General features: G+C 53.2%; 1 protein-coding gene across 3 annotated transcripts in view; it reads left to right on the top strand.

Annotated features, from left to right (window-relative positions):
* The window catches only part of LIMK2 (LIM domain kinase 2), a 54,835-nt gene extending 31,603 nt beyond the window's left edge, over positions 1 to 23,232 (top strand). For all 3 annotated transcript variants that reach the window (XM_059895386.1, XM_059895385.1, XM_059895387.1), the window contains 14 exons: positions 7,683 to 7,818; positions 8,359 to 8,468; positions 9,078 to 9,266; positions 10,452 to 10,557; positions 10,863 to 11,059; positions 12,083 to 12,269; positions 13,089 to 13,175; positions 13,821 to 13,952; positions 14,198 to 14,254; positions 16,414 to 16,479; positions 17,419 to 17,593; positions 18,332 to 18,387; positions 19,451 to 19,608; positions 21,442 to 23,232. In XM_059895386.1, the coding sequence (XP_059751369.1) occupies positions 7,683 to 7,818; positions 8,359 to 8,468; positions 9,078 to 9,266; positions 10,452 to 10,557; positions 10,863 to 11,059; positions 12,083 to 12,269; positions 13,089 to 13,175; positions 13,821 to 13,952; positions 14,198 to 14,254; positions 16,414 to 16,479; positions 17,419 to 17,593; positions 18,332 to 18,387; positions 19,451 to 19,608; positions 21,442 to 21,586 (1,801 nt within the window). In that variant the 3' untranslated portion in view covers positions 21,587 to 23,232. The remainder of the gene's footprint in view (positions 1 to 7,682; positions 7,819 to 8,358; positions 8,469 to 9,077; positions 9,267 to 10,451; positions 10,558 to 10,862; positions 11,060 to 12,082; positions 12,270 to 13,088; positions 13,176 to 13,820; positions 13,953 to 14,197; positions 14,255 to 16,413; positions 16,480 to 17,418; positions 17,594 to 18,331; positions 18,388 to 19,450; positions 19,609 to 21,441) is intronic.
* The last annotated feature ends 698 nt before the right edge of the window (positions 23,233 to 23,930 follow it).

The following is a 23,930-nucleotide window of genomic DNA, read 5'->3' as shown; positions in this document are numbered from 1 at the left end:
TTACAGATGTGGCAACTGGTTTCAACATAGTTAACTTGTGGGGTCTCTCTGGCCCGCCTCATCTATATTCCTGAGTTTCTTCTCTCATCCTCAGGAGGCTGCACCTCCCCCTGCATGTATCCCCCACAGGATCGTTCTCAGGTTTGCTTTCCTCTTGAAGCAGAGAGAGAGCAGAAAAAGGGTCCCCGTAGTGTGCCTGGCATATGAAGGGATGGCAGAGATTCTCCTCTGCAGAGCCAGTGGGAATTGATCTTGAGTTGTACCATGTGGAATCAAGATGCCAAGTGTTTGAAGTAGCCACTGGGTTAAGCCAGGGCCTCATTAATCCCTCTTACTCTTAATCCTGGATAGGCAGCTTGGGGGAGGGGTTGTTCCCTTAGAAGCAGGAACACGTGCCCCTTTTAATCTCCAGGGACAAGACACAACTTCTGAGGCACTAGAGCAGATAATGAACTCTCATCCTGGACCTCTGAGGGCCAGGCCACTGAAACCACCCAGGTCTGCCTGTCCTTTATCTTTTTCTGCCGCAGCCCCTCTGGGCAACCTGACAGCCCTCCCCCCAACTCTGTTTGGCCAGCTGGAGTTGGGGGGGGGGGGGGATGACTGACTGACTGGCCATAGACCCTCTCCGCTGCCCCCTCCCCCAAATGGGAGGCCACATTCCTGAAGCCACTTCTGAAGAGCTAGCCACACATGGGGCTCTGTGCCCCACAGGAGGGACCACCCAGACCCTCCACTCTCCCAGGTAGCAGTCTCATCAATCACCACTGTCCCTGCCTGGTCAGAAAGATGCTTCTGCCATCAGCCCTCTCCTTTACTACAGTATGTCCTCATGGCAACCCTCTGACGCCTCCCTGGGCCTCGGTTTCCTCCTCTGCAGAGCATAGGGACTGGACTTCCTGGGTTCCTGAACACGACCCTTGCCAGATTCATGGAACAAATTAAGTCCTTGACCCCAGGCCTTGAACACACAGGAGTTCTGGGGCTCTGGTTGCAAGGAGAGTGACACAACCAGATTCCACGGGGACATGATCTGGCGTGACGGGGCGCAGGGGAGGGAGGAGGGAGCCGGGGATGAAAGATGTGATTTCTGTGCCCCCGGCACCCCTGCCTGGCAGGTCGCACTCAGCAGAGGGCACTGTCTTCTGCTGCCGGTGCCACCAGCTTGGGGGGTGAGATGCAGTTACAAGCGTCCTCCCAAGTAAGAAAACACCTCAAATTGGAATTTACAAAAGAGGTAAATTAAGGTAAATGACTTTTTTTTTTTTTTTTTTGGCTGTGTTAGGTCTTTGTTGCTGCGCGCGGGCTTTCTTTAGTTGCGGTGAGCGGGGGCTACTCTTCGTTGCGGTGCGCAGGCTTCTCATTGTCGTGGCTTCTCTTGTGGAGCACGGGCTCTAGGCATGCAGGCTTCAGTAGTTGTGGCACGTGGGCTCAGTAGTTGTGGCTTGCGGGCTCTAGAGCTCAGGCTCAGTAGTTGTGGCGCACGGGCTTAGTTGCTCCGCGGCGTGTGGGATCTTCCCAGGCCAGGGCTCGAACCCGTGTCCCTTGCATTGGCAGGCAGATTCTTAACCACTGCGCCACCAGGGAAGCCCAAGGAGTGACTTCTGTCTGACATCTTTAAAGGATTTTTCTTTTTATAGCTTTTCCGTTTAATGCCCAACATTGATTTAATGGGTTGGGTTTACACATTGTCTCTTAAAGAAAACAAGTGCATCTTTGTATTCTAAAGCAACCCATGTTTAAAGGGAGAAACTATTCTTAACCCAGCCCAGCTTAGCAGTAACATTTGGCAGCCACCTTGGGACTCTTTTTCTCCTCATCTGAAAAATGAAGGACTTGGATGAGGTGAATGGTTCCGAACTCCGCAACCTATGTACCTCCTCAGAGACACACAAGCTCTTTTCCATTTTTTCCAAATACCGGAGGCTCTACCCTTAACTGCAGCACGACGGCACAAATTGCTTGAAACTATTACAGCCTTCTTGGCTTTTGGTTGGAACTGAATCAACGCACTCTGGCAGCACTTATTTCTTGCTGATCAGAGGCTCATTATGTGTTTGGTTAATTTTTTCAAACAGGATAACAACATATCCAAAATAATTACAGCTTAATTGACAGCCTGTTTCAGTCTACAGGGTCTGCAGGAAGGAGGAGTAATAAAGGGGTCTGTGGTGGTAGAACGCTGGGCTCTGATGGACCGGAGTCTCTAGGCCCCTGTTCTCTCCGCAGCCCCTGGGCCTGGGGGAGGCGTAGCATCCCCAGTGGTGACTCTCAGGCAGGGGCAGAGACCTGTCCGCTCTCCTGTCCACCCCGGTCACAGCTCAGAGGCAGGGGCTGGAAGAAGCTTCTTCCCAATAGTTTCCTGCTCATTCAGAGGCTAAGGATGAGCATCCAACCAGGCCCTCAACCAGGACATGGGAGGGCTTGTTCTTTAACCTGTGTAAATCCACTGTAATTGTGGCTGTGTGCTGCTTTTACCACATAAGGTTGAAATTTTACCTGTAAACATTTGGTCTGGAGAATTTGCATGTGACTGAGGGCCAGGCCTCTGTCTTATCTCACTTGGCTTCTCCCAGCACTTTGCCTATTTGGTCTTGCACACCCTAGATGCACAGTAACTATTTCCTAATTGGTAGGAATTGATTATAATCAATTGATTTCTAATGGACTAGATGAATAATTCATTTTGGAACCGTCTCTATTTCCAGAAATCTGTTTGGTTCTGGGCCAAGAAACAGGTCCATATTGCTTGGGCATGGCAGGGCAAGGGGTCTGTCTCCTTTTGCCCTTGGTGTTCTCAAGTTAAAGACGGAGGTGGGGAAGTGAACACTTCATGGGCACCAGCTGTGGGCCAGGCTCGTGCTAGGCAGTTGTACGTGATTTAATTCTCATCATCACCAGTGTGCAAATGAGGACACTGAGGCTCAAGAGTCATGAAGTAACTGGCTTTATGTGACACAGATAGTAAATGGCAAAGAAGGAATATGGACCCAGATCTTGAAAAAAGTTATTTGTGAGACTCTAAGTATTATTTTTTTTAACCGGTGTGTTCCCTGCTGACTCAAAAGGCCTCAGCTTGGATCTGAGCTGCCCACTGAACTGACCATCAGGGTTTGGTCCACTTTGTACACACCCAGGCTCTCCGTAGTGCTCGGGAAAAGTTCTGGAGGTTGTCAAGGCGTGTGGGCTGGAGGGTTTCAGCTCTGCTCACTGACCGGGCGAGTGTGGTGGCTGATGCCTCCACCCCAGGTCTGGGCTCCACCATCAACCCCACCACCTCTGAGTTGGATGCCCTCTGGCCTACAGCCAGGATAGATGTTAACTTTCACTTGAAACTTTAAAAAATTGAAAGCTGGGAAAAAGCCTTGGCTTTGGGGAGAGGATATTGTGGCCGTGGCCCCCTGAGAACCTGAGGTGGGATTCTTTTGAGTCGCACCTTAACTTTCCCAGAGTGTGTTTTGGATTCTTTTCTTAAAAAGGCAGAGTCTGCTGGGGACCAGCCTGCTGTGGACTCAGCGGAGGAGGAGAGTCGCTGTGCCATTTAACTGTTGGGTCCTTGGGCTTAAGGAGGAGTGTCAGCAGGTGTTAACACTAGAAGGAACGCGAGCTCTCAGGGCTCCAGCCTCCGTGTTTTCAAAGATGCAAAGATGCAAACCCCGAGGCCCAGCTTAGTGGACGTGCTGCATCGTCAGGTGCAAGTGCACATTGGTTCAGATCCCAGCTCCGTCATGTGTGTACTGGGCAACTTTGCAGAAGTGACTTGACCCTGCTTTTCAGTCTCCTAGTCTGTGAAACAGGGATAATCCTATCACCTTGCAGGGTGTGGTCAGGGTTAGAGATCATGTAAGGCACCTCATACAGCACCCAGAGTATGGTTAGCATTCCCATAACAGGTCACCATAGCTGCTGTTAATGTCTAAGCTAGGACTCTAAGTCTACCCTGGCAACTTCCCCGGTGGCCTGGAACCACTTGTGTTCTGTGACAAAGCAACTTGGGGACCCACAACTAGTCCTCCTATCAGCTGTTCACCTTCCTGTTCTTCAGAGACACCTGTGGTGACTGACTTTGGCCATGCAGCTGGCTGTGCCCTTCAAAGGCATTCCTTGACACAGATGTGTGCATCGGTGGTGTCGCTCTCTGGCCAGGTGTTCTTCCCAGGAGGCTGGCGTGGCTGTCTCCTGCATGCCTGCACTCGCTTCTCTCCCTGCCTCCTCTCCTGGGCCTGGCCAGGGCTACTTGCAGCAAACAAAAGCAGGATATTGGCAATGGAGAGAAGGACGTGTTTGGTGCTCCTGTGCCCCGCGGCACACATACCATTGTGAGGGTGTGACAGGGCCCAGGCCTGCAGTTGGGTGCAAATTCGTCTGCACCAGCTTTTCTCCCCTGCAGACAGGAGAGGGGTAGGGCCCGGTGACCGTGAGCCCCGGAACTCTTGTGCTCCCACCTGGACTGCTGGTTCTTGCCACTCCCACCGTTTTCACTTTGGAAACATTTGCTAAGGGCTTACTCTGCCAGCCTTTTGCAAGGTGCTGAGTCTGCCAGGAGTAAGTGGGACACTGTTCCTATCCAGTGAAGGAGGAAAGCAGATACCCAGAAACTTCACATCAACAGGTGGCAGCAGGAAGGAAGCCCCTGCTTCTGGTGCTAGCCCTGTGCTAGGCACCTCACAGCCGTCCAGAACCTAGTTTAATCCTCACTGTTACCCCGAAAGTAGGTGGTGATGTTGCCATTTCACAAATGAGGAGTAAAGCAGCTGGCCCTAGGTCACTTAGGGGGGAAGTGGTGCTGAGACTTGAACCTTCGATCATCTAGGGAAAAGTCTAACCCCTCATTTTACAGGTGGGGAAACTGAGCCCAGAGAGGGAAAGGGGCTTGTCCAAGGGCATGTAGTTCCTAAGAACTTGAACCCAGGTCTCTCCTCCTAATTCAGAGCTCATCCAGTGTGCCTTTTTTTTTTTTTGGGCTGCGTTGGGTCTCCGTTGCTGCGCGTGGGCTTTCTCTAGTTGTGGCGAGCGGGGTGGGGGGGGGCTACTTGTCGTTGCAGTGTGCGGGCTTCAGTAGTTGCAGCACGCGGGCTCTAGAGCGCAGGCTCAGTAGTTGTGGCGCACGGGCTTAGTTGCTCCGCGGCCTGTGGGATCTTTCCAGGCCAGGGATCAAACCAGTGTCCCCGGCATTGGCAGGCGGATTCTTAACCACTGCGCCACCAGGGAAGTCCCCCAGCATGCCTTTTACGTTGAGAGGAGTTGGAGCTGCAAACCCAGAACAGGGTCTTCTCCTCTACCTCCTGTAATTTGTGGTCCTCACTGAGCCATTCTGGGCACTTCATATCCTTACTCTTCACACCAGACCCAGCTCTCAGGACCCTGAAATTCAGCATCCAAAGGACAAGTAGGAAATGCTAAAGGTGGGAATGGCTGGTGGCAGAAGCCCCCATCGTGGCCTCTCACCCTGCATTGTTAATCAAGTTTTGATTAGAATTTCTCTTCCCCAACTCATTATAAAGCTCTTGGAAAGCGGAGTAGGGAACCTTGTATATCTATCTTTTCTATCTACAGTGCTTGCCAATTTACTATAATAATACACTTGCCTTGCCCTTCACAGTTTGCAAAAGGCTTTCCTCTTGCATTAACTTATTTAGTCTTCATAGTGGCTCTTTGTAATAGATGCTGTGAGTCACATTTTTTCAATGAGGAAAAGCTACTGAGAGAAGTTGTCCAAAAGCCACCCAGCTGATGGCAGTAAGGGGCCGATAACGTGAGCTTCCATTATCATCATCATCTTTAACAGCAGTGAACACTTACTGAGTTCCTACTGCACTAGACCTTTTATAGAAACTGTGTATACTTTATTTTTTTTAATTTTTTAATTTTATTTTTGGCCCCGCTGCGCAGCTTGCAGGATCCTAGTTCCCCACCGGGGATTGAACCCGTGCGCACTGCAGTGGAAGCACAGAGCCCCAACCACTGAACTGCCAGGGAAGTCCCAAACTGTCTACACTTTAATACAGATTATTTTATTTTCGCAGCAGTCTATTTTACAGATAAGGAAGCTGGGTCAGAGAAGTGAAGTCACTTGCCCAAGATGATATAACTAGTAAGCAGCAGAGGGTCAGGATTCAAACCAAGAGGCAGCTCCACCCTGCCTCTCAGAAAACAAGGATGTGGCCAGTGTGGGTGGTGTGAGGCCTCGACGACAAGAGAAGAGAGTCTGTTAACTAGGGAGAAAGAGGTGGGATGGGCTTGTCAGGCCGAGGGGCTCTTAGCACTGGGCGCCAGGATCAGACGTGAGGACGAGCATGTCTGTACAGACATGGCCCGAGAACGCCCCCCCGCCTGACCGAAGGTGGAGTGTCACAGTGACTGGAGCAGAAAGGAGGCCTGGGGCTAACATGCATGTATTACACAGCGCCGATGGGGTTTTGGTTTCTTCCCCCCAGTATTTTATTTTGAAAATTTTCAAATATATAGAAAAGTTGAAAGAATAGTTCAAAGAACACTCATGTATCCGTCACCTAGATTCATCATTTGCTAACTTTAAGCCACTTTATCTGTCTGTACACACACACACACACACACACACACACATACACCATGTTTTATTTATTTTTTTTTACTTAACTATTTAAAAGTCAGTTGAAGGTTCCCCTTAATTATTACTTTACTATTTTTTCTTCTACAAATTCTTCTATATAACCAAAGTATCATTATCACACTAAGAAAATTGACAGTAATTTTACAATATAATCTAATGTATAGTCCAAATTCAGATTTCCTCAATTGTTCCAAAAATGTCATTCTCGTCTGTTTTCTTTTTCAGTCCAGATTCAAATACAAGGTTTAGGTATCGCATTTGGTTTCTATGTCTCTAGGCTTTTTTAATCCCTGGGCCTTAACTTTTTGAAAGAGTAAAGAGCAGTTGTCTTATAGAATGACCTCCCCTTTCTGGATTTGCCTGACTGTTTCTTTATGCTTAACATATTTTTCTCAAGCATGCTACATCATAAACTGTTATATATAGGATGGATAAACAACAAGGTCCTACTGCATAGCACAGGGAACTATATTCAATATCCTGTGACAAACCATCATGGAAAAGAATGTTTTTTAAAAAAATGTCCATATGTGTATAACTGAGTCACTTTGCTATACTGCAGAGATTGGCACAACATTGTAAATCAATTACACATTAATTTAAAAAATTTTTTTAATTAAAAAAATAAAAGAATGCTACATCAGTGATGCTGTTGGTAATAGGTGGGTTTTTGAGCTTCTTTGATTCGTCGAGATAGCTGTCTAGACCAGAGGTTCTTAATGGGGGCCGTGAGTAGGCTTCAACCCTTGATACACATGTACCCCATACCTAAATTCTATGCACATTTTCCTCCTATGCGCATTTTTCCAGGAGAGGCTTCTTGACTCTTATCAGATTCTCCAGGGGATTCAAGACCCAGAAAGGTTGAGGTCCGCCAGCGGAGGCAGGTCATACAGAGCTGGTTTCTGGGGTCCTGTTCACTCAGACTGGCTTCCGTTGGGAAGATAGCAGCAAACTGTAACATTCCCTTGTCCTGGCTCTGGATCAAAGAGGTCCCTCCATTTTGTTCTTACACCTGGGAGCCAGGGGCGGCCCGTGTAACCTAGTTCCAAGGATCCGGGAGAGTTTCTGTTCTCATCTTGCCTTTCAGATGTTCTGAATGCCAGGATTCTCTCACCAACTGGTACTACGAGAAGGATGGGAAGCTTTACTGCCACAAGGACTACTGGGGGAAGTTTGGGGAGTTCTGCCATGGATGCTCTCTGCTGATGACGGGGCCTGTCATGGTGCGTGCATCCCTCCATCTCTGCCCCTCTTGGTCATCAGAGTCCATTGTCAGTACCTCCAGTTCCCCGTGGCCATTCATCTTCTGGTCTTCCCATCAGCCGAGGCCTCTCCCTTTATTTATTCAGTCATTTAACAGATGTTTTTTTAGTACCCATTAAGTGCCAGGTAAGGTCCTTCCCTCAAAGACTTAACAGTCCAGTGTTGGGGTGGGTGGGTAGGCAGGCAGGGAGGAGACACAGTACGATGGGATGAGGGCCTTAAAGGAGAGCATGAGCCTTTCTAGTGGGGATGATTACTACTGGGAACCTGTTCTCATGGCTGAGACCGAAAGAGTTTTTTGCAGTCTCAGAAATGACAGGGAGGCACCCATCTGACCCTTTCTCTGGAAACGCGAGGGAGGGGAGTGCCAAGGTAGATTATGACTGGGGTCTGTAGATCCTTGATGGGAGGTCCCTCACCCACCCCTACCTTCACTCCAGCAGCAGTGACAACTCACTTCCTCCCCATGTCTGTCCACCCTTTTCCCTACCTGCTTACAGGTGGCCGGGGAGTTCAAGTACCACCCAGAGTGCTTTGCCTGTATGAGCTGCAAGGTGATCATTGAGGATGGGGACGCGTACGCCCTGGTGCAGCACGCCACCCTCTACTGGTAAGATGATGGCCCCGTGTCCATCCTTCCCTACAAGAGTGACCGAGAGAGAGGGACAAGTGGCACTGTGAGTTGGGCAGAAAGATTGCAGGGGTATCAGCATGCTGGATTCCTATCACAGCAACGCTCTTAACCAGGTCTGAAAGCTGTGAGCAAGATGATTAACGTCTCTGCCCTCTGTCCTTACCTACTGGGAGAATAACCACACTGCCCTGCAATCCTCGCAGAGGAAGAGAGTGCCTGGGAGGGCGCCCTCGGAGAAGGATCCCAGAACATTAAAGGCAAAGACCCCTTAGAACTCACTCGGTCCAACTGATAGTCCAACGTAGAACTCACTCAGTCCAACTGATAGATAGTCCAACTATCTGTCGATAAAAAAAGTCAGGCTGAGGCCCAGTTCTTAACTTGAGTCAGATGCAGAGTGAAGAGAACCCAGGCCGTCTCTCCCTCAGTCCCAGCCCACCCCAGAGAAGCCAGGCTGCTTATTCTTGCCAGCTGGAATCGGGCAAGGGCAGTGAACATGGGGCTATGGATACTGTTACTTGAAGCCACGTGGGGGCTTCCAGGTGGGGCTCCAGGTTCTCAGCCCCCTTTCTGCTCCTCCCGCAGTGGGAAGTGCCACAACGAGGTGGTGCTGGCACCCATGTTTGAGAGACTCTCCACAGAGTCTGTCCAGGACCAGCTGCCCTATTCCGTCACACACATCTCCATGCCGGCCACCACCGAGGGCAGGCGGGGCTTCTCCGTGTCCGTGGAGAGTGCCTGCTCCAACTACGCCACCACCGTGCAAGTAAAAGAGTGAGTGTCTGGGGCAGGGGTTCTTGAGCAGAGCCCACAGATGGGCCTTGAAGGGATTGGAACCCCAGAGTCTTAGCAGAGCTCCCCACATCTTCATCTCGTATCTTCCTCCTGGGCTCACTGTGCTGTCACCATGCCTGGGCCTTGGCACTTACTGTTCTCCCTGCCTAGGCTCCTCCCCACCAGATACTTAACGCCAGAATCACTCACCTTTCACGTGTCAAGTTTCAGATCATGTTTGCTCTTTGAAATTATCTGGCTTGGTTATGTTTGTTTATCATGTGTCCTCCTCACGAGTTCCTTCTGGAACTTAGTCTTGTTCAATGCTGCGTGCCCAGGGCCTGGAACAGTGCCTGACACATAGTGGGTGTGCATGGATTATTGTTTCGTTGGTTGAGTGAGTGAATGGAGGAAGGAGGAGAAAAAGCTTAAGACTCCATCCTAGGTCCAGGCCAGCGACCACATGGGGGAAGAGTCTGTCTGCCTAATAACAGTAATGAGGCACTGTGGCTGCCAGCCCTGCAGACGGTGACTGTGCACTTACTGTGTGCTGGGCACTGGGTGCTCACAGCAGAGGGGGGAGGTCCTGGGGTTGGGGGAGTGAGGTGAAGTCTGCTCTAGGCCTAGAACTGTGTTCAGGGCTGAGGTGGGAGTCTGTGGCTGTGTCTGGTGTAGATTGGGTGGTTGGGAGTAGCCAGAGGGTGTCTGTTAAGTCATGGAGGGCCTGGATTATGAAGACTCAGCGGGTCTATTGAGGGATTTAAGCAACTAGGTGACACAACCAGGTGAGCATTTTAGAAGGATGGCTGCCGTGGAAGTGGGACGGGAGAGGAGCCGGCCTAGAGGTGCAGAGACCAGTTAGGAAGCTGATGCAAGATCCAGGCAAGGGATGTTGGTGACTATGGTGATGGAGGATTCTTCAGGATGGTGAAGGTTGGGGGGCAGTGAGGGAACCCCAGATGGGGAGGGTGCCGTCCAAGTTTCTGGCTTAGGCCTCTGGGTGAGTGGGGGTGCCCTTTACGGAGATGGGGCACCCTGTGAAAAGTGTGGCCTTTCCCTGTGAGTGGCCTGGGCCTTGGGGGCCAGTAGGGGCCTGGGGCCTGGTGAGCCCTCCCTGCACAAGAGAAATTGGTCAGACACTTTTTAAAGATGCCTTCGCCCCGCCTCAACTCTTGTCTGGCCCAGGGTCAACCGGATGCACATCAGTCCCAACAACCGCAATGCCATCCACCCTGGGGACCGCATCCTGGAGATCAATGGGACCCCCGTCCGCACACTCCGAGTGGAAGAGGTACAGTGTGTCCTGTGGGGGTGGGACACGGAACAGACCCTCCGGGAGATCAGGCCATGGCCTTTACCTTTTCCCACCCCCAGTCTATCTCTTTGTCTTGCCAGTGAGCCTGTGACCACTAGTGACCTCCTGTGTCAGCCTGGCACGTTACCAGGGCAGCAGGGATGGCCTGCCAGACTGTCAGAGGGCACTGAGTGGCTAGTGGCAGCTGGAGGCCACACTGGGCTTGGGTCATCTGGGCTGACGGTGGGTGGCCTGCAGTGGGACAGCCTGTGGAGCCAGCCTTACACTGCTCTTGGCCACAGGTAGAAGATGCAATTAGCCAGACGAGCCAGACGCTTCAGCTCTTGATTGAACATGACCCCGTCTCCCAGCGCCTGGACCAGCTGCGGTTGGATGCACGGCTCTCTCCCCACATGCAGAATGCCAGACACTCGGGCACCCTCAGCCCCCTGGACACGAAGGAGAATCTGGAAGGGACGCTGAGGAGACGCTCCCTAAGGTGCCACTTCCCGCCCCGGCTCTGCGCTGTCTCATGCCCGGCCCTCGGACGAGGTGGAGCCGGCTCTCAGAGGCCAGCAGAGTTAGGAAGGGAACCAGCTGGCCAGGGACAGGCTATGAGAATTGTGCTGACCCAGTTCCCCCCACCCAGGGATCACAGTTCATAGCCGGGACCCAGCTGTCTGCCAGGTTTCCCTAGAAACCAGAGGGTCAGGCTCTGTCCACTGAACTGAGCTGGACAGGAGGCAGCAGTGCTGGACCCCGAAGGATAGCATGGCCTGTGGGGGAAGCATGGGGCTCAGAGGCTGGAGAAGGGGCACAGATAGGGTTAATAAGTGTAAGTAAAGACGTTGAAAACTAGAAAGCAAGAGGTGAATTAAAGTTGTTTTAGATTTCAAGAAGGGACAGGGAATTCCTTGGCGGTCCAGTGGTTAGGACTCCGAGCTTTCACTGCTGAGGGCCCGGGTTCAATCCCTGGTTGGTGAACTAAGATCCCACAAGCTGCGAGGCGTGGCCAAAAAACAAAAAAAATGTCATAAACATAGTGACTTTATTGCTCTAAAAATCATACACACTGATTATTTTAAAATTCGGGAAATGCAGACAGGTACTACAAAGATGTGCAAAATATCCGAAATCCCATTTGCTTGTTTGGGGTGGTACTAGGCTGTCGCTCTAAGCCAGTCAGGGCTTAAATCAGGCAGGCACGGAAGGCAGTGGATTTCCATCAACAGTGCTGTCAGCTAGTAGAGTCTCTAGTCCATCGTTCCGGGTGAGAGATACTGGGTGAGAGATACTCAGGGTTCCCGCTTTGAATGTGATTTTACCATGCTTAAATGGGCTGCAGATGTCTGCAGCCCCCAGATGACACATCTGTCTGATGTTAGAGTCCCCTCCCCCATCACAGCACCCTAACTACAGACATTGGAATGGACGGGGCGGACCTGAGGTTCCTGCCTCTAGGCTTTCCTGGCGGGTCTCTGAGGACTGCCCTGTCCCTACCCTCATCCTTCCTCATCCTCAGGCGCAGTAACAGCATCTCCAAGTCCCCTGGCCCCAGCTCCCCAAAGGAGCCCCTCCTGCTCAGCCGTGACATCAGCCGCTCAGAATCCCTCCGCTGTTCCAGCAGTTACTCACAGCAGATCTTCCGGCCGTGTGACCTGATCCACGGGGAGGTCCTGGGAAAGGGCTTCTTTGGGCAGGCCATCAAGGTGAGCACTGGTGGCAGCTGTGCCACCTCTCTGCCCCCCAGCCCTCTCACCTTCTTTTGGGGATTTCTCATCATATGGCCTCCCCGATGCCCTGCAGGATACCAGACCTCACTCCTGGCTGGAGGTGATGGTGTGAGGGCCGCACCCCTGCCCTCCCAGGCCACCGAAGGGCAGCATTGCTGCTGAAGTGAGCTTGGTGGACCTGGAGCCTCGGGTGGGGACGAGCTCTCCTGTGGCCCTCCCGCCTCCAGTCAGTGGGTGTTTTTAGGTGCCCAGAGGCCTCGGTGCTGGGAGTGGCTCCTGCCTCCCTGCTGAATAGTCTCGGGGACTAACCTCTCTTTCTCTCCTCCTCCTCTGCTGAGAGCTGGGAGGGGGGGTCAGGTAAGCCATGTGTCTCAGCCTTTGGGGCAGTGGGGCTGGAGAGCTCACTCCCGACCCACCCAGCTCCCTGGTGCATGTCTGTGGCACTGACCTTCCTGCCCCCAGACTCCTTTTCCCCCAGGGGACATGCTCCTGTGTCAGGTGACCAGAGCCCTGCTTGGCTTGGCAGCAGTCCCCCTCCGCCGCCTCCTCCCACATGTCCCTTTTCTGGATTCTTGCTTCTCCTCTGTGCATGCCCAGCTCTCTAGGGAGGAGGGTGTGCTCCCCTCTTAGTCCCCCGGGGCCCGTGCTGTGTGTTCTACACCTGAGCTCTGTCAGTTTGATCCGGTTACTTCAGTGTGTCCTCCAGGGGATGGGATGGCCAGTTACATCGATTTTCACACAGTTCCCCAGAACCACTTCTGGTCTCTGCACCAGTAACAGTCACCCTCCTTTTAGGTGACACACAAAGCCACAGGCAAAGTGATGGTCATGAAGGAGTTGATTCGGTGTGATGAGGAGACACAGAAGACTTTTCTGACTGAGGTAAGAAGGGGAGTGTGGGGGTTAGGAGTTTGATGTCACTGTTGGAAGAGGGAAGTTGTTACTAAATAATGATTTCAATCCCGGCTTTTGGCACCAAAAAAAAAAAAAAAAAAAGATTTCAAGAGGAAACTTAGTTTGGAGTCACTTTCTTAAGGCAGGAAAAATCATTTAGAGGAACGTCCCTGCCCCCTCTAAATTACAGCATAATTATTTGTGCAACAAACACTAAAGACAGCATGAGCTGGGTACAGCGAGATGTGGTTCGGAGGAGCTTGTGGAGTGTGGGGTGATGGACGTGAACACAGACCAGTTCAGTGCAGCTCGATGCTGTGACCCCACCTGAACGCCGTGCCAGGGGAGCCTGGCACCTTGAATGTTGACACGGTTCTCCCACCTCTCTCCATTGCTCCACTGAGTGCTGCCCTCCAGGCCTTGGGTCCTCCTACTCCAGTTCCCCCGATGCAGCTCCTAGAAAGGCAGGGTCCCAGGGGTGAGGCCTGGGAGGCCATCCCCATCCACCTGGGGCCTTCTTCCACAGCACATGAGCAGGAGGTGGGAGATACAGGTCACATTTGTCAAGCTGACTCCTTGGAGGGAAGGAGTGAGAAAGAAACCACCCGCCCTCCTTGGCCTCCCCTCCTGCAGGTGAAGGTGATGCGCAGCCTGGACCACCCCAACGTGCTCAAGTTCATCGGCGTGCTGTACAAGGACAAGAAGCTGAACCTGCTGACGGAGTACATCGAGGGAGGCACGCTGAAGGACTTTCTGCGCAGCGTGGTGAGCGCGCCACCCCCAAAGTTCCCGAGAGCCTTGGTGGGTTGTCTGTGGGACACCTGTGTCACCACTACTCTGGAACCATGATGGCCAGAGAGGCCCACTGCTTTGCCTACAAAGGGCCATGCCTGGGCGGGACTGGGCACAGGCAGGGAGGGTTTGCTGGCAGATCATGTTGACCCATGGGGCCCGGACCACAAGTGGGACAGGGCCCAGAAGCCTCTGATGGGCATTCCTCCATCCTGTAGGACCCGTTCCCCTGGCAGCAGAAGGTCAGCTTTGCCAAAGGCATCGCCTCTGGAATGGTGAGTCCTGCCAACAGCTCTGCCAGCGGAGCAGGGGTATTGGGAGTGGGGGGTCAGGAGAGGTGCAGGGATGGTGGGCAGGCACTGAAAGGCAGAGACCCTGTCCTAGGCAGCCTGCATGGGCTGGGTCCTTCAGCACCTGTTTATCAAGCTTCTCTCTGTGCCAGTGAAAATTGCCCACAGCTGGCTGTTCTCAGCTTACAACTCTACTCTCAAAGAATTCCCAATCTTCAAGAGCAAACAGGGTATGGGCAAGGCGAACTGGAGAAGCAAACTAGCACGAGGCAGCCTGGCCCTGCTGTCACAGGGGCGTCCAGGTGCTGAGGGCCCTTGGAGCAAGCAGAGAACCTCACTGCCCAGGAAAACAGAGAAGCGGGAATTGTGTTCTAGTTGAGCCCTGAAGGATGGGTCAGAATTGCATGAAAGTTCCTCTTGGCAGAGAGGCCCCAAGGTTGGGGTGATGAGAGCAGCAAAGAGCTGGGAGGAGAGAGGAGGAAATAGTCTGTTTCACTGGGAAAGAATGGTGCCAGTCACAGCGATGGGGACAGTGACAACTGCCGAGTGCTTTCTCCAAGCCGGGCACTCAGCTGAGGGACTAGCACCCCTCATGACAGCCCTGGTTCCAGATGAGAAGCTGAGCTACACAGGGACGGAGCTAGGAGCTTGGGCCAGTTGGTCTGACCCCCAAGCCCGAGATTTTAATGCCTGCTGTTCTATGTGGGGTCCATGAAGACAGTATTAGACAGGGGGGACATTAAAATCCCTGCATTTAAGCTAAGGAGTCCGGACTTTATTTAGGAAGCCAAAAAGATACACATACAAGATTTTTAAGCAAGAACATTTCGTGACCAGAGCTGTGCTGTTTTGAAGGTGACTCTGGTGTGGTCAGTAGGTTGGCGGGGAGTTGGGAGAACTCAGGGCAGGGAGACCTGGGTCGGGAGTCATGAAACCTTTCAGGTTTCTGAATTACAGTGGGGCTGTGGGACCAGGAGACTGGGAGGCAGGGTGGAGTCCGAATGGAGACTGGTTGGTAGTGAGGGAGCAGGGGTGGGGGGAGGTGGGCCCGGGGCACCTTGAGGTGCCTAGAAGAACTGTGGCGTCGTTTACCAGACTGCCGGGGGCGGGTGGGGGTGGGTAGTGATGGTCGGGAAACGGGTTTGGGAAGAGCTAGGATAGGATAGGCATCTGCTGAGGCTGATGTGCTGGTGGTTCGTGGGGGTCAGCAGTGAAGAGAAGGTGGCTTTGAGAGGCGCTGACATTGAGGAGGCCAGAAGGAAAAGGCAGGCGTCTCGAGGGCAGGTGTCTCGGGAGAGGCATGGGCAGCCTCGGAGGAGGGGTGGCAGGCAGGTCAGGAAGAGCTCTCTGGGCGTGCGAGCAGCTCCAGGAGCCCAGGGGACGGAAGCAGTACTATGGGGGCTGCGGGGGGCTGGGGGGTGGCTCCTTCCACTCTTGATGAGGAAGGGAAGGAAAAGGAAGTGGCTCCAGGGTGACAAGAGCCAGAGGCGGAGGCCTGGAGGGGGGAAATAGCAAGTAGAGACCAGTTTGGAAACGTCTGGATAGGAAGAGGGAGAGGTCAAAGTGAGAGCACCGAATCCTCACCACTAGACCACGGGGAGCGTCTCAGTGTAGACAGAGAGCGGGGAGGGTGCTGAGTCTCAGGGGAGGGGGATGTCAGGAGCACAGAGCCAGCTGGACCAGGAGGAGGCCACTTACCCTTTCACAGCAGGAAGGATCCAGAGTGGCTGAAGCCAGAGACTGGGGTGAGGGTGGGGGTGTGAGGGGGCACCTTCCTCATCCAGGAGCACACAGCGATGCACCCAGGTGGGGCATCTAAGTAAAGTGGGTAGAGGGGATGGAGGCTTGCAAGGGCCAGGGCCCAGTGGAGTCGGAGACTTGAGGAGAGAGCATCCACTGGGTTGGGTCAGTGAACAGAGGATGGGCAGGAGATGGCATCAGGGAGAGGGGAAGCCCCGGCGGCCTTTGGCTTTCTGTTGGCGTTGGGACAAGGGAGTGACAGCAGGAGGGCTCTGGAGTCCGGGTTGGTTCTGAAGCTGGGTGGGGATGACCTGGGAGAAGAGCAGGTTCTGTGGCCCCCAGTTTCAGAGTCACCATCTGGTTGATTAACTGCCCATTGGCCTCAGCTCATACTTCTGTTCCAGGCCTATTTGCATTCCATGTGTATCATCCACCGGGATCTGAACTCGCACAACTGCCTCATCAAGCTGGTATGTCCCACCACTCTGGGCCTCCCCAGGGCGGTCCTCCTGGCCTCCTTGTCACCAGGTAGACTGTCCCCTATTGCTTTAGACCAGAGGTATCACCTAGGGCTCCTGTCTTGCCCCTCCTGCTGCCTCCAGTGCCCTCCTCTGTCTTCCAGGGGCTTCCTAACACATGCAGACAAATCCCACCTCCTCCCAGTAGCAGCCTTTGAAATCCTTTGGTTAGAAGGGACTTGAGAAGTTCCTTAACTGTACATAGAGCCCTGTCGCTTTTCCTGGTTTTGCCCTGTGATGGTGAAAGCAACTCACTGAGGACCCCGTTTTACAGCCTTGGCACCTGAAGCCTCAGCCCGAGGCCACAGAGCTAGTAAATTCACAGTGACTGGTTTGGGACCAGCCTCCATCCCCCTCGCTGGTCAGCTTTGGCTGTTACAATGTTACTACTACTCCTGTTGACTTCCAGTGTGGCTTCCTGGGTATCCACTTACTGGCCCTGGCTGTGCCCTCTGCACTTAAACCAAACAGTCTTAATCCCTTTTCCACATGACTGCCTTGTAGCTGTTTGAAGAGCTTATCTCCCCTGCGTCCCCCCACTGAATGCCTCCACCTTGTCTTTTTCTGTCTTATCCTGGTTCTAGCCACAGCCTTAAATCTTTCTGGGAACAAGGCAGGATGAGAAAAACACAAAACAATAGAAATCTTCTGTCCTGCCTCTGAGTTCCACTCTCCGGGTCTCAGAGCCTTACCCCTCCAGGCTCCAGCGCCTCTGCTGAGAACACCCCCAGGCCTGGGGAGCCTGCTCTGTGCAGAGAGCAGACAGTGAAAAAACAAACGCCGAGCCCCGTTCGCTAAGACACCCCTTTGCTACACTCCTTTTCTCCCCTTCCCAGTGGCTGCTTTTGGGAATGTCCCCACCGAGTGCTAACCTGGCCCTTGTCCTCCCAGGACAAGACCGTGGTGGTGGCAGACTTTGGGCTGTCACGGCTCATAGTCGAGGAGAGGAAGAAGCCCCCAGTGGAGAAGGCCACCACCAAGAAGCGTACCTTGCGCAAGAGTGACCGCAAGAAACGCTACACGGTGGTGGGAAACCCCTACTGGATGGCCCCTGAGATGCTGAATGGTGAGTCCTGACGCCCCGGAGGGGAGGTGGGGCCACATCTCTCAGCAGAGCCCTGGGGGCTTCAGGGGAGGCCTGTGAAGTGTAAGGCCAGGTACCCAGAGCTAAGGGCTAGATGGTTTTTATCCCCTGCCAGGCTGGACCTCATAAACTCCTCCCTCCCTGAGCTCAGGCCTGCAAGCTGGCCAGTGCCCCATCCTGGGCCCACGCTGAGGTCTGACTGTGGCTTTCGTGCCCCAAGGGTAGCTGAGAGCTCAGGCTGTTTATTGCCTTTTCTTCTCTCTCCGTGCTGAGAACTGAAGTGTGGCGCCCCCTTGTGGATAATGCTCAAACCAGCCAGAGATGCTCACTGGGATTCTTGAACCTCACAGGGCTGTGAGGCCTCAGAAATGGTCCGATACAACACTTTCTGGAGTCTGCAGCCCAGAGAGGTTCAGGAATCTGCCCAGGAGCACACAGCAGGCAGTGTCAGGGTCCATATGAACCCTGGTCCAATTCTCTTTCACTATCCCATGCAGTTTCATTCTGGGCAGTGTTGTTTCACAAGATCTCTCCAAGGCAGCCCACCCAGGACTGAGGAAAGGGGATTTTCAGATGGTGTCTATCCAGGGTAGCCTTTGGGGCATCCCCACAGAACCTATTCTAACCCTGTTTCTTGGCTGTGGCCTGACCTGGCTCTAGACTCAGTGCAGAGCAGAGAAGGGACTAAACCTAATAGCCTGCTCTCCTGTGTTCCCCAAGGAAAGAGCTATGACGAGACCGTGGATGTCTTCTCTTTTGGGATCGTCCTCTGTGAGGTGAGCTCCGGCATGGAGGCCGGGCCTGAGGCAGCAGGCCCAGCAGCTTGGCCCCCTAGTCAGAACTGGGGCTCCTCCTCCTCCTAAGATGAGTAGCTTGCCATAAAATCAACACCAGTGGAGGGTTGTGTAGTTTATCACAGATCTGTTGACACCTTCGAGTCTCATTGGTGCCATGAGAAGGATTGGGCCGGGCTTATTCAGGTGAGGAAGCTGAGGCTCAGAAAGGGGCAGTGGCTTGCTCTTGGTCACACGGCCAGTAAGGGGGTGGGCGGGACACGAAACTTCACCAGGAAGGGCAGAAGGGTCCTTCTAGCTCTTGGGCCAGATGTAGCCTTTCCCTCTGTGCCACCTTTCCCAGGCACTCGTGCTGCCCCCACCCTCAGCCCAACAAGGAGAAGCAGCCACTCCAGGAAGCGCTGGCCCGTGTGGCACAGCGCTGGGCTCTGTGGGGTGCAGAGTGAGTCACGGAAAGAGTCCTGCCCTCAGGAGCTTAGCTCAGTGTGTCTTGAAGCACTGAGTCGAGTACATACATTCAAAGGCTTCTGTGCTTCCCACGGAGTGAGATGTGGTAGAGGAGACAAGAGGGACTGTTGGAATAATGAAGGAAGGTTTTTAAAAATATTGTTCTCTAACAGAGATCACTTGAGCACCTACTGTGTACAAAGCACTGGTCTGGCGCCAAAGGGTTTCAGACTTGAATCAGACCCAGCGCCAACCTTCTCAGGGCCTAAACTCTGGCAGGGGACACAGACAGAAGGGGACAGAGCAGGGCAGGGTCGGGTGTGTGGAAACTGCCCCTCCAGAGGCCAGTTGGGAATATTGTGCTTCTGCTGCAGTGAGGCCTCTTCCAAACCCTCCTCAGTAACCACACTCTCAGTCGAGAGACAAGTCTGGATTAGCAAGATCTGTAGAAACGGGGGAGGGGGAGCCCTCCAAGCTCAGTTTTTACCTCCCTCTTCTGACCATCCTTCCTGTCCTGTCCATACACCAGCATGCCCCTCCCCTGCCATGCGGCTGCACGTCAGCAGCCCATTCCTGACCACTGTCTTTCCACCTGCAGATCATCGGGCAGGTGTATGCAGATCCTGATTGCCTGCCCCGAACACTGGACTTCGGCCTCAACGTGAAGCTCTTCTGGGAGAAGTTTGTCCCCACAGACTGCCCCCCAGCCTTCTTCCCCCTGGCCGCCATCTGCTGTAGACTGGAGCCTGAGAGCAGGTTGGTATCCACTCCTGTCCCCCAACCTGCATGGTCCTGGGATGCTCGCCCTTGCCTTCAGCCATCCCCAAGCCCTTCCCAGGAACTGGGGTGGCAAAAGCCTTGAGTTCAAGGATGGCTGTCGACCACCGAAGCCACCTGAGAACCCTGACATGCCAGTCGAGGGGACGGGAGACGAGGGTATCGTAGCAAGTAACCTGGATATAACCCAGAGACAGCTGTTACAAGAAACTTTAACAGCAGGAAATTCACCCAAACCTACACCATGCTAACAGAATAAGTGTCTCCATGTTTCCATATTCCCATGTCCATGTCCAAATACATATTTTTTGTACATTTATAAGGTCAAATAGAGAAGTTTTACATTTTGCTCTGCATTTTGTCACTACCCAGTATTCCAGATTATCATTTTTGTTGACTGTGAAATTCACTAGGAGACTGTATGAACACATAATATACATAATGTAGATGTTCAGGTTTTTCCAGTTTCTCCTTACAATAGGTGTTACTACTGTGAGCATCTTTATGCGTTTAGCCATTTTCTTCCTTTAAAGAAATCTTTTAAAATTACCTTTATTCTTCTCAGGTTATAGCCTTCATTATTACCAAAGTTATTCTGAGTCTTTTTAAGTTCGTGCATTAGAAAACTAGAACCTTTGTGCTTCTGCTATCAAAAATTATGTTTCTTTTAAAAAACAAATTCAAACATTACCAAAATATATAGGACAGGAAGTATACGTTTTCTATAATCTCCTGAGCAGTGTGCCCCTCAGCACTCCCCACTCCCCAGCTCCATCCCCCCCCCAAGATAACCAGTTGGCACATAACCTTTATTTTTAAATGATTTCCGAAGGTCCACTTTAGACTTGGGATTTGCTGGTGGGAGGCTCTGAATCTTGTTCCTTCGTGGACCAAAGGACCAAAATCCTTCAGTCACACCAGAACAAGAGCATGAGGAGAAAATGTTAAGCCACACAATATTCGTTTGCTAATATCCCTTCTCAGTCATTCAAAATGTCTGTCTTTAATTCAGACAATATTACTGAGTGCCTACCACGTACCAGACGCTGTGCTCATAAGCTCTGGGATGCTGCAGTGAACAAAACCAAGGGGCCTGCCCTCCGGGGACTCACATTCTAACAAGGGGAAGTGATAAACAGTAGATATGACAAACTGTGTTGAATATGAGGAAGTGACAGATGCTATGGAAAAAGGGGTCAAGCCGAGGAAAGAGGATTGTTTAGGGTGCAAGTTATAATTTTTAACACGGTGATCAGTATAGGCCTTGCCAAGAAGGTGACAAGATATCTAAGCAGAATCAAGGAGGAGGCGGGAGAGTAAACCTGAGCTGTCAGGTTTCCAGGGCAGCTGAGCTGTCTCCAGGGCACTAGGAGCCAGGCATTCGCTTTCTCCTTGGGAAGGGCTGCCAGAGTCTATGAAATGCCCCTCCCAGGGCAGATCCATTGATGTGGAAACAGTCTGAGGACTGGAAAGGATCTTTAAAAGGGTACCTAGTCCAGTCCCACCTGTGATGGTTGCATTTTCTCCAAGACCTGGGATGGGCTTTTTTTCTCCTGGACTTGCTTTTTTTGAGCTTCCCCCTCAAGCCAGACCAGCCTTCTCCCAGTGTTATTATCTCTCATCTTTACAGCAACCTATGCAGTTACATGACCCCTGTTTCCCACAGAGGTACACCAAGGTTAAGGGGCTTGCCCAAGGTCAGACACCCGGGAAGCAGTGGAGCCACAGGCCTGGGTGCCTTCTGTGCCACCCTTTCTCTCCCCCCGCCACCACCCCCGTATCTCACCTGTCTCCAACTCCTTTTCTTTCTAGACCAGCATTCTCCAAACTGGAGGACTCCTTTGAGGCCCTCTCCCTGTACCTTGGGGACCTGGGCATCCCGCTGCCTGCAGAGCTGGAGGAGCTGGACCACACTGTGAGCGTGCAATATGGCCTGACCAGGGACTCGCCCCCCTAGCCCCGGCCCAGCCCCCTGCGGGGGGGCGTTCCACAGCCAGCACTGCCCCCTCTGCGCCCCATCCCTGCTGTGGGCAGGGCCTTCTGCGCTTCCTGTGGATTGGCAGCTTGTTTAGAAGCAGAACCGGCCATCCCTACTACCTCCCCAGGAGGCGAGCGGGTGCAGCACCGGGGAAACCATCTCCACAGGTTCTGGGGCCTGGTTACTGTCTGTAAATCCAACACTCGCCTGAAAGCTGTGAAGAAGAAAACAAACAAACAAAAAAAAAGCCTGGTTCCCGTGCCAGGAGGAATCTGTTACTCATGACCACTCGGGAACTCCCTGGCAGTGGATTCCGGGAGGCTCTTGCTTACACTAATCATTGCGACCTGGACCTGCTGGGCAGGATCCCAGGTGCACCTGCCTGTGGGCTCTGAAGCCTCTGGTCCAGCTGGTGCAGGAGGACTTCTCATGGGAGCGTGGCCAAGTGAGCGGCCATCCAAGGATGTGAAGTGACAGTGGTGCTACCCCCTTCCACTCCACAGCCCGCCCTCCCCTGGGCAGGGTCAAGGGAGTAGGTTTTGAAGGGTCCCTTAGTCGGTTTGTAGTGGGTCCGGCCAGGAGTCAGGGGAAGGGCTGGTTTCTGTTCACCTTCCGGGCCCAGGGGCCACATCAGCTCGAGGGGGAGCTTCCCCCCGTGTTCTCAAACTGAGCTGCTGGAGACTGGCTGGGAACTTCCTTTCTGCCTCCCACAAGCAGTCAGCCACAAGTGCAGGAAGAGGCTGGGGCTGGAAGGAAAGAGGCCCTGCCCGCTAGAAAGCTCTAGTATCCTGGCTGCTGTCACTCACACCCTGGTGGGCACCTCAGGAGCCTGGGATTTTGCTAGGTGGGTTCTGGAGGGCAGTGTGGCTGGTCGCAGGCCCAGTGTATGGGGGGGGGGGTTGCTGGGAATCTCAGCAGTCTCCCGGCCCTGTCCTCGTGGCAGCCGATGCTCACCCCTCACTGTGCCTGATCCAGGCAGCAGCTTGGGTGGCAAGAGGTGGTGGCAGAGTCCCAGAGTGGAGGTGCTGGGGGGGACATCTCCCCGAGCCGGGCTCTCTGGCTTCTACCTTCCATGTTGGCTGGCCCAGCTCATGAGCTCCTGGCCCCAGCCTCCTGAGCCACAGCTCACAGCTGTGTGTGCTGAAAAGCCCAGGGGACACCCTCTACCCTGGCTTCCAAGCTGGGGTGGGGGTCTTGAACACAAGTAGATTTGCCTCCCCGTAAGTGTGACCTTGCACCATATTTAACAGATTAGGGGTGGGTTTGGGATCTTACTGCAATGGTGGTTATATTGGGGGTGGGGGGAGGAGGCGGGTGGGAGTGATGCAGGAGAACGGTTGCTGTTCAGACTATCTTGTTTTATCTGTGGGGTGTTATGTGAAATGCTGTACATAGACCTGATGAGTTGTGGGACTAGATGTCACCTCTGGCCAGAGTTTCCTTGTTGTCTAGACCATACTTAAGTGTGGAGTGTGCAGGTTCGCTGTAGGGTCGAGCCCTGGGCTCCCGGCAGCGGGGAGGCCAGCATGTGTGGCTGGTGGTGCCTCAGTGGTCCCCACAAGTGTGGGGCGGTGGGCCCAAGCGGGGCCATCGAGCAGACCAAATAAATTAAGCAGTTAACATAACCGACCGTGCTGTGAGAAAGTGACTTGCGGCCTGGTTCAGGGAGATACACGTGGAGGGTGTGCTGGCCACTTTGACCCCATGGCAGGGACTTCTCGTGCCCGCCCCCCTCTGATTCCCCTCCTTACACAGACACCAGCCTGCTCCAGAGAATGTGCACGACCCACCTGAGGCAGCCCTGGCCTTGCTGCAGGTCTGACTCCCACCTCCTGGCTGAGTCATCCCTTCAGGGCCATACGCTGCCACCCTCTGACATCCGTGCGCTCCCATAGCCAGGCTATCCTGGAGTCCTCTCTGCAGTGCTGGGTGCCACCTTCATTAAGGGAAAAAATGCATGCAAGTCACCCCCACCCCTGGTGTTTCCCTGCAAGCGCTCAAGGGGAGACCCGTTTCTTGCTTCTGCACACGGGGTCTGTCGTGGAGGGTGACGGCTGGGCAAGATGTTGCGATCTGGCTTGTAGGATCCTGGGCACACTAGGCATCCACATAGCCAAAGGTGATTTCTCCAAAAGCTGGAGTCCAACTGAAGGACAGGATCTGGTTCCTGGAAAAACTGATGCTCTAGGATGCCCCTTGCTTCTAGAAGTATAGAGCAGTGTCTGGGTATGGGCAGAGGTCACCCTAAGTGTTCCTAGAGGCTGAGAACCTACTGCTAAATCCCTGCTAAAAAAGCCCAACGAACTCCTGTTGGTACCTTCTT

This window comes from Balaenoptera ricei, chromosome 14, assembly GCF_028023285.1.
Source record: "Balaenoptera ricei isolate mBalRic1 chromosome 14, mBalRic1.hap2, whole genome shotgun sequence".
In the NCBI taxonomy this organism is placed as follows: domain Eukaryota; kingdom Metazoa; phylum Chordata; class Mammalia; order Artiodactyla; family Balaenopteridae; genus Balaenoptera; species Balaenoptera ricei.
The sequence above is the reverse complement of the archived record's forward strand: the minus strand, read 5'-3'. Positions and strand labels throughout refer to the sequence as shown.